The following is an 8,340-nucleotide window of genomic DNA, read 5'->3' on the forward strand; positions in this document are numbered from 1 at the left end:
GAATTCTAAGCTGTTGAAAGAGAACCACAAAAGCTGAGAGACGAGCTTTTCAACATGTTGTAAATTAGTTGATAGAATTTGGAGATGGTTCTTACAAGTTTATAGCTTTAAGTTTCTTGCATATTGAATGTCATTGTAGCTCAATCATGAATCATATTTTAAGTAGCTACTTGCATCAGTGAGCTGGCAACTATGGAAGAAGTATCCCTGATGATGGGTTGCCTTATGATTATCTCAGAATGTTAATCCCAGCTTAACTCAACTCTGTTTCAGAAAAGGTTTTGGTGTGGATGTTCTGAGACTTGGGTTCTCTTCTTTATGCAGGAACTGAGAATGGGGATGGTAATCATGCTACCAACGAGCAAATGGCGGTGTCCAGTACCACACTGCCTCTTGTTATAGTTCCTGCTCCAACATATAACAAAGAGAATGGAGTCATGTGGGGATCTTCTCCTGATCTCCGGGAAGTGCCCATGAAACCATACCATCACCAGTCAACCTGCTCAGATTCTCCTTGTGTATCTGAATCAGGCTCAAACCTTCAGCAAGCGAGAAGTAATACAGAACCTGAAGCAACAGCTGAAGAGACATGACGACGTGATCGTTGAGATGCAAGAACTTGTTATCAAGTAGTGTGTTCATCTATTTTTTTTGTATTATATTTTTTTAGGAGTATCACTACAGTTTTTAGAAATATTCTTATTTTTAATTATGTTTTTAATTTTATTTGTAATACAGTTTTTTAAAAATGATGGTTTCATGATAATAATTATAGTATTTTTATTTTAATATCATTTCATTCCAAAAGTAAAACATTATTCATAATTTATAAATAATTCATAAAATTAAAAATATTTATATAAATACAATTCAACAATAGTCATAAATTTGTTAGAGAGAGCTAGTAACATGTTGTATCAATTTGTTACATTTTTGTTCGTTATTTTTTATAGCTAATTGTTACGAATTTTTCCAACTCAATGTGTGACAAATTGCGACAGATTTTTGTCTCAACCAGTCGCTATGTGCTACTAATTATCTTGTATCAAATTAGTAGCAAATTACCACAATTAGTGACGGATGGAAAATTTGCTATGACCAAATAATTACTAAATTATTTTGTGGCAAATTAGTAACAAATATTTTTTTGCTAAAAAAATAGGTTATACCTACAAATAAAATCGTAACTATACACAACTATTCTTCTAGTGTTATCTCTATTTGTTGACAAAAGCCACAGATTAAATGGCCACTAAGTTAGATTTCTTTTCCATGAGTGAATCTTGATCGAGTATGTCTGAAATATTAGTACCTCTTGTTAATGATAGAATTAATAAGCTTGATTTTGTTTGTATAAAAAATGAAATATAAGGCCATTGTCACCTTGTAGAGATGGACACCAAAGGGGAAAGTAGTTTTTTTTTACTACATAATTGATCGAGATAGTTGGTGTTTCGTTGTACATGAGGTAACACGGTTTCCATACAAAACAAATAAAAAATCATTATATTGGTTAAACATGATTAAAAGTTCTCCAAATTTCAATAACTTACCTGTGCAGAAGGAGGTACCCATAACTGGAGTTGGATAATGTAAACCAAGGGTCGCGTTATATTTGTGTTGTCTTGTAGAAAATACTTTGATGTTCTTTCATGTCGTACAGAGCTGTTCTCCAAAATTGAAGTTATTTGAGAGTTGTCTCTTAAGCCTGAAAAATCCAGAAAATAAGTAAGTGACTATATGTGGTCAAATAACAATTTTTGTCCCTTTTTTATATATTAGTAAGCTGTAAATAAGAGATTAATTAGTAAGCTGCAAATGAAATCTCTTATTTACAGCTAAGGGGTCAATACTTACTCCTTTCACTTCCTGAATGATCTGCTGAAGAGAAGTTGATGGTTTGGAGGTGTATGTTTTTGTTCTTCTCTCCTTGTACCTTTTAATCATAATTCCGTTAGCTGCCTGAAAATATCAAAATACCTATTCAGTAAATGTACCCCACAAGGTACACGGCAATCTCTGTCTCTCGTTACTATACAATTTTTTTTTCTATCATATAGTAATGAAAAGAACTGTAGGTTATAAATATTAAAGTCTATTAAACTCACTTTAATCTCTTAATTCGAAATCAAGCTTGTTTGGCTTGCTGTTCAACTCTAGCATTTGTATCTCCCAATATTAACGATTGGGCCAAGCACATCTAGGGAAAAAAATTAATTAGTTTATAGCATAGCAGAAAAAAAAATTAATATATATTATACTATTGTGGATATCAGTACGATTTGGAGCATATTGGGAAAAACGTCTTTTTCATACTTGAACAATTACAATATGTTGAATTCATACATCAGATTATTGATTGTGCTTAAACATACATTAGTTTTAAAATATTTGAATTTCATACATGAACTTTTAATTTTTTGTCTAAATATACATACCGTTAGTATTTCCGTTTAGTCACTATGACGTGGAATCCACATGTACAGAAGTATTGAAACAACGTCGTTTTGGGTTATGTTGGAAAATAAAAAATTGAAGCAAATCGACTAAGACTACCATCGAACCCAAGACCTTTTACATACAGAAGAAAGTTAAATACCACTAAGCTACAGAAGCTTTTGTTGTCACTTCAACAAATATATATATATATATATATATATATATATATAAATAACAATGGCGGTTCATCTTCTTCCTCATAATAACCATGGGAACTATACCCAGAAATCAAACTGTTCCAAGACACAAAATCTCTACCCAACAATCCCATTCTGGCATACATATCCACAAGTGCATTACCTACATACAAATCCGATTCAAAACCCATCTCCAGCATTTGTTCATAAACCAATTCTCCAATCTTCGCACAGGCTTTAATAACCGAAGGAAACCTGTACTCATCAGGAGAAACTCGCTGGAAAACAGAGAAGGAAAAGGCAGGTTCACGAAAATGTGGGGTTAAAGAGAAGAAGTTGAACCACTATTGTTATTATATATATAGATATTCGTTGTAATTGTAACAATAGCTTATGTAGCTCAATGATATATAACTTTCTTTTGTATGTTGAAGGTCTTAGGTTCGATGGTAGCCTTAGTCGATTTGCTTCAATTTTTAATCTTCCAACATAACCCAAAACGACGTAGTTTCAATATTTCTGTACACGTGGATTCCATGTCATAGTGAATTAACGGAAAAACTAACAAAGTTACTCATTAAACACATTTATGTATATTTAGGCACAAAATTGAAAGTTTATGTATATTTAGACAAAAAATCAAAAGTTCATGTGTGAAATTCAAATATTTTAAAACTAATGTATGTTTAAGCACAGTCAATAGTGCAATGTATGAATTCAACATATCGTAATTGTCGAGATATGAAAAAGATATTTTTCCGAGCATATTGGATCTTCTGTTCACAGTTTCACGTTATTTATAGAGTTCCTTGGTGACGATAGAATTCGGTGTGGGTATCAAATCAAATATTTAGTATGTAGGTAAGGAATATCCCATTGAAGTGTCGTGTAGGTGTACTAATTAGTTTCTATTGGTGTATTTTAGCGACTTTATGAATATATATTACAGAAAATATAAATACTATTATGATTTAATGGCGTTATGTTAGCACTAAATCGTTATATTCTTTCTTCTCATCTTTAAAAAAAACTACCAAAACCGGATTTATGTTATATGGTTTTGTGGAGTCCACTGAATATCTTGCAAATCAGGAATTCATATCTTTCCTTATTTCTCTAGAACGCACATTAATTCTCATTTTCTGATTTTTTTGTATGTTTAGACTTTAGACACATATATAGAAACTAAATATGCAGTTAATAAGGAATTTATGTAGAAATAAGTAGTTTCTATAATTTTTTTGATTTTGTCGATTAACTATACTGTATATAACTTATTGGTTTTTGTGCAAATATGTAGAGATTAGATTTGTAAATAAAGTTTTAAATAAGTTAAACTTCAAGGGTAGAACCCAAAATGTACTTAAAAAACATATATATATAGATTAAAAAAAAACAGAAGATTTTAGCATTCAGTGTATGGGTTGTCTTGTAGTCGCAAGTATATATGATGCACGGATGATGGATAAATCACCATTAACTCTCACACATATCAATTGATAATACACTAAAAAAAAAACCCAAAAAAAAAAACATAAAAAGAAGCACAAAAATTAAGACCCATCATCACTCTCTCATGTTTTCGTTGGACTGACATGGTAGGAGGTGGGGGTTCTGTTTCAGACATTTGTGGTCAGAGATATAAGCCTAGTTTGTATCAGAAGAGCAGCCTCCTACGCAGCGAGTTGGACCTGTTAAGAAAAGCCAAATGGCGTATGGTTTCACCGATGAGATCTTTGAATACGAGCCGCTCGATGTCAAGAACCGCTTCTGACATGTCCACCTGACGATCTCGCCACCGGTCCTCTGATAGATCTCTTCCAAGGACACCGCACACGTATCCCACGAGGTCCTCTTCCTCTGCCTCTGTTGACGACTTTGTCTTTCTTATCTTCTGATATTCGCACCAGATGACTTGCATCTTATCAGCCTCTGCCACCATCATCCACGGTGGCAACCTGCATCTCCGCCCAACAATCTCTTGCACTGCGTCGAAGATGAGCCGTCTTTCCTGAGCTGCGGCTCTGGAGGCGCATTTTCCTTTGAGGTATTGCTGCTTTTCCAGCAGGGAGAAGATGTCGGACTCCTGTGGAAGGCAATGGGAAGCTCGGAGGATATCGGAGATGTATACATATTCAGAGTCTGACGATGACGATGACGATGAGAATGAGATGGAGCCACCCCAAGATTCGTCTTCCGATTCTGTCATAAGATAAGGTAAGAGCTAGCGCCACAAATTAATTAATAAAGATAGAGAGAGAGTTAGTTAGTTAGTACCAGCAGTGAAATCAAGGCTGCGTTTCATGACAGGGGATGGGGAAGAGTCCTCGTGGTATAGTGAGGCGTCAAGAACCGAGACGGGGCTCGGCTGTGAGTCGTCTGCAGCCGCCATCTCGGCTATGCTGTGGAGCAGCTTGTCGCATCTCTCCAATAGAGTTTTGCCTTGTCTGTTATAATCATCATCAACCTTCCACATCTGCACGAACGATGCATCCATCAGTTAGAAGATGCAGCTGGCATGTAAAAGCTAAAACTAGGAGGATAGGATGGTTCGTTCTGCTGTACACCTCTTGGGAGCATACAATACTCCTGGGAGAAGACATGGAGCGTCCCGTTTGGAGAGGTTGGGGTCTCGAGACTCTCCGCTGGTCCTTGAGCGTTGGTCTCGTCGTCCTACTCTTGAGGCTTGCTTTGCTGGCCTGATCCCGCCTGGGGCTCGGTGTGCCGGGTCTAGATCTGATGGCAGAGTGGGACCTAGCTGATTCATCATTCACGTGGTTGTGGATTCGGGTGTGATGATGTTTGTAAGAACTAGAAGAGTGCAAGAGTCCTTTGAGCCTAAGAGCTTGGAGAAGTTGCTTCAAGGTTTCGAGATCGTTTGGGGGAGTTTGGAATCCGCTGATTCTGGAGACTCTGTCCGGAGGGAAGAAATCACCGGAATCGGAGAAAGGCTTACGGCGTACAGCTGAGGGCGGAGGCGGAGGAGGTCTGGCCGGATCTTCGAGAGCCTTGACATCATGGAAGTCGAAAAATGTGTAGTCTCTGGAGAGCCTGGACTCGGAAGCAGATCTCTGGAGAGGTAGTTGGGGCAATGGCTCCAATCCCATGAGGCGTGCGATGACGCTTGGGGAGGAGTCGGGTGGGATCGGTCTGGGTTTGAGGGAACCCTTGGCATCGAGGACGGCTCTGCTATCGAGGGAGAGGCGAGGAGCTTCTTTAGAGAACCTCCAGGGAGAGGAATAAGAAGAAGGATCAGATCGTCCATCGGGCGGAGGGAGCGGCGGGGATCTGGTGAGAAGATGAGGAGAATCAGGGGACGGAGAGAGGAGCAGGTCAGGGGTAGAATAGACACTCTTCTTGCTCTTCTGATATCTCGATTTAAGACGGAGAGGGGAACTCCTCTCGGAGGCGGCGGAGTAAGATTCAGATTCAGGGCTCTGGGAGAAAGATAGATTACATTTACATACATAATATAATTAAGCTTTTTGGTTTGTTTGTTAGTATTTAATTATTATTATTATTATTATTGTTACGAGAAAGAAATAAGAAGATTACTGACCGGCGGAGAGGAAGAGGAGGAGGAGGAGGAGAGACGCTTGGGAGAGATGAGATGAGGTCGATCAAAGATGTTGAAGAAGCCGGCCATGCAACCGCCGATTTGCTTCTCGAGAACTTGCTCGTTCACGCCAATGCTCTTGTTGTTGTTGTCCATCTTCTTCGCATTCTTCTTCTTCTTCTTTTTGTTCCGGCGATTCTTTGTTACCAAAACAACAACAAAAAAAAAAACAAAAAGGGAAAAAGAAAACAACACTCTCTCTCTCTCTCTCTCTCTCTCTCTTTCTCCCTCACTCTCTCCCGCTTTTCGGCTCCTCCTCTTTAAAGCACGACCCAAACTAAGAAACAAAGCTTTTAGTATTATTTTAATGAACTAAACCCATCTCACTCTCTCTCTTCTCTCATCATCAACGTCATTGCCTTTTTAATTAGTTTACTGACAATTTCTTTCTCTGCTTTCAATTTCCATATTTTATTTTATTTGATGGCCGGAAAAGAAAAGGGTTTTAGTAAATTGCACACACAGATAGATCATCACTCAGCCAGTTCTTCTAGTCAAACAACATCATCATTTATTAGATTTCGTTTTTTTTTTCTTCTTCTTCTTATTTCTTTCGAGGCATGAGAGAGAGAGATCGTAACCAAAAGAAAGAAAAAAAAAAAAGCCAGGTGGGAAAATAAGTAAAGGTACGGAACGGAAGATGAGAGAATAAGTGGACCCCATACAGTTGACCGACATCGACGTGGCACGTTCATTATATGACATGACACAACAAGTATGACCGTTACACTCTCTCTTTCTCATCCCCAGGGCAATGCTCTTCTTCTTTTCTCTTTTTTTTACTTAAAAGTTACGGTTTCTGGCCAACCAATTGAGAGCGCTAACCCTGCCCCCTTCCCCTGAGTTTCCGTCCTGAATCGCAAGACAGACACTGTTATTGCATTGTTTTAGTTACCTTTAGTCCATTCCATTTCATCAAACAAGTTACTCGAGATTTACAACTTCAAAAGAGAGGGAGAGAGAGAGACAACGGCTATCTTACTTATCCTAGTCATTTTAATTATATAAAACCAACCAAAAATCATATACTAGTACTATTATTGTATTGTTTGGCTTTATGTGATTGTTGTGAGCATGTGACTGAGTCTCTCTCTCTCTCTCTTTATAATGCATATATGTTTCATCACGAGCTAAGTGCTTGAATCTCTACAATCAAATATTTTTATGGACTGTGCAGACTGCTCTCTCTCTGACTACCAGATTTCCTGCACAATGTAACGTGCTTCCTCCGTCTGCTCAATCATATTTTCTATTCGACCAAGGCAACCCCATTTCTATCATTCACACATTATGTGTTTCATTTTTGTGGACTTACTACACTGAACTCTCTAATGATGTCATCAGCTCTGATTTTGACCAATTAGACTAGTTGACAGATATTCAAAGGTTGTCAGAGTAGCACTATTTGTTTATTCATCTCAAAGTTGAGGAATATTTAGGAATGCATAAACTCTCTTAAATCGAATAAACAAACCGTAAATGATACTTTACTAATACTGATTCTCTATCATTTATAAAAAGAACCCTCACAATTTTTTTTGTTTTGTTTGTTACACTGTGGAACCCAAGAGAAACAAAAAGACCAAAAGGAGGTTCTACTTTTACAGACACCTACAGGTAAAATTATCTGTAAAGATTGGAAATACATAAGTGGAGAACAGTAATAAGTGGTGAACAGTAGTAAAAAGAGAAGAGAGGAGGAGGCATGTGCTCTGTGTTCCAGTTATCTCTTATCTAAAAATAGGTGCGACAGCATTTCTGAACCTCGAGACTGATGTGTGTATGTGTAAATCTGAATCATGGAGGAGGGTGGATGTGGACAAAAGTTACAAAAATATAAAAAAGGGAGACACACTTAACGGTCTTCAAGATATACCCACTTCCTCATTAGTCCCCAAAAAATATCATTATGCACATTCCATCGTCTTTCAACAAAATTTAGGAAAAAGAAAACGAGAAGCTGAACCTCCCATTGCTCGCATGTCAGACTCAGATCTTTTACATACATATATTGTTACGTACGTGCAACTAAGCCATTCGATGCCAATCCAATGCTCATTAATCTGTACGCTTTTTTTTTTTTTTTTT

At 37.4% G+C, this 8,340-nt stretch overlaps 1 protein-coding gene across 1 annotated transcript; it reads right to left on the reverse strand.

Annotated features, from left to right (window-relative positions):
* On the reverse strand, positions 4,031 to 6,558 carry LOC104699533 (zinc finger CCCH domain-containing protein 18-like). The gene is made up of 4 exons (XM_010414847.2): positions 6,196 to 6,558; positions 5,204 to 6,073; positions 4,914 to 5,112; positions 4,031 to 4,838 (listed from the first exon to the last, which is right to left on the reverse strand). Exons 1-4 carry the CDS (start codon positions 6,346 to 6,348, stop codon positions 4,294 to 4,296), a joined length of 1,767 nt encoding a protein of 588 aa, XP_010413149.1. The 5' UTR covers positions 6,349 to 6,558; the 3' UTR covers positions 4,031 to 4,293.

The sequence above is a fragment of the Camelina sativa genome, chromosome 7 (genome assembly GCF_000633955.1).
Source record: "Camelina sativa cultivar DH55 chromosome 7, Cs, whole genome shotgun sequence".
NCBI classification, from domain to species: domain Eukaryota; kingdom Viridiplantae; phylum Streptophyta; class Magnoliopsida; order Brassicales; family Brassicaceae; genus Camelina; species Camelina sativa.

Coding starts and splice junctions, on each gene's coding strand:
- LOC104699533 (XM_010414847.2), bottom strand. CDS start 6,348: ATGGACAACAACAACAAGAGCATTGGCGTGAACGAGCAAGTTCTCGAG. Junction 6,074..6,195: donor CCTCCTCTTCCTCTCCGCCG/GTCAGTAATCTT, acceptor TCTTTCTCCCAG/AGCCCTGAATCTGAATCTTA. Junction 5,113..5,203: donor GTATTGTATGCTCCCAAGAG/GTGTACAGCAGA, acceptor TCGTTCGTGCAG/ATGTGGAAGGTTGATGATGA.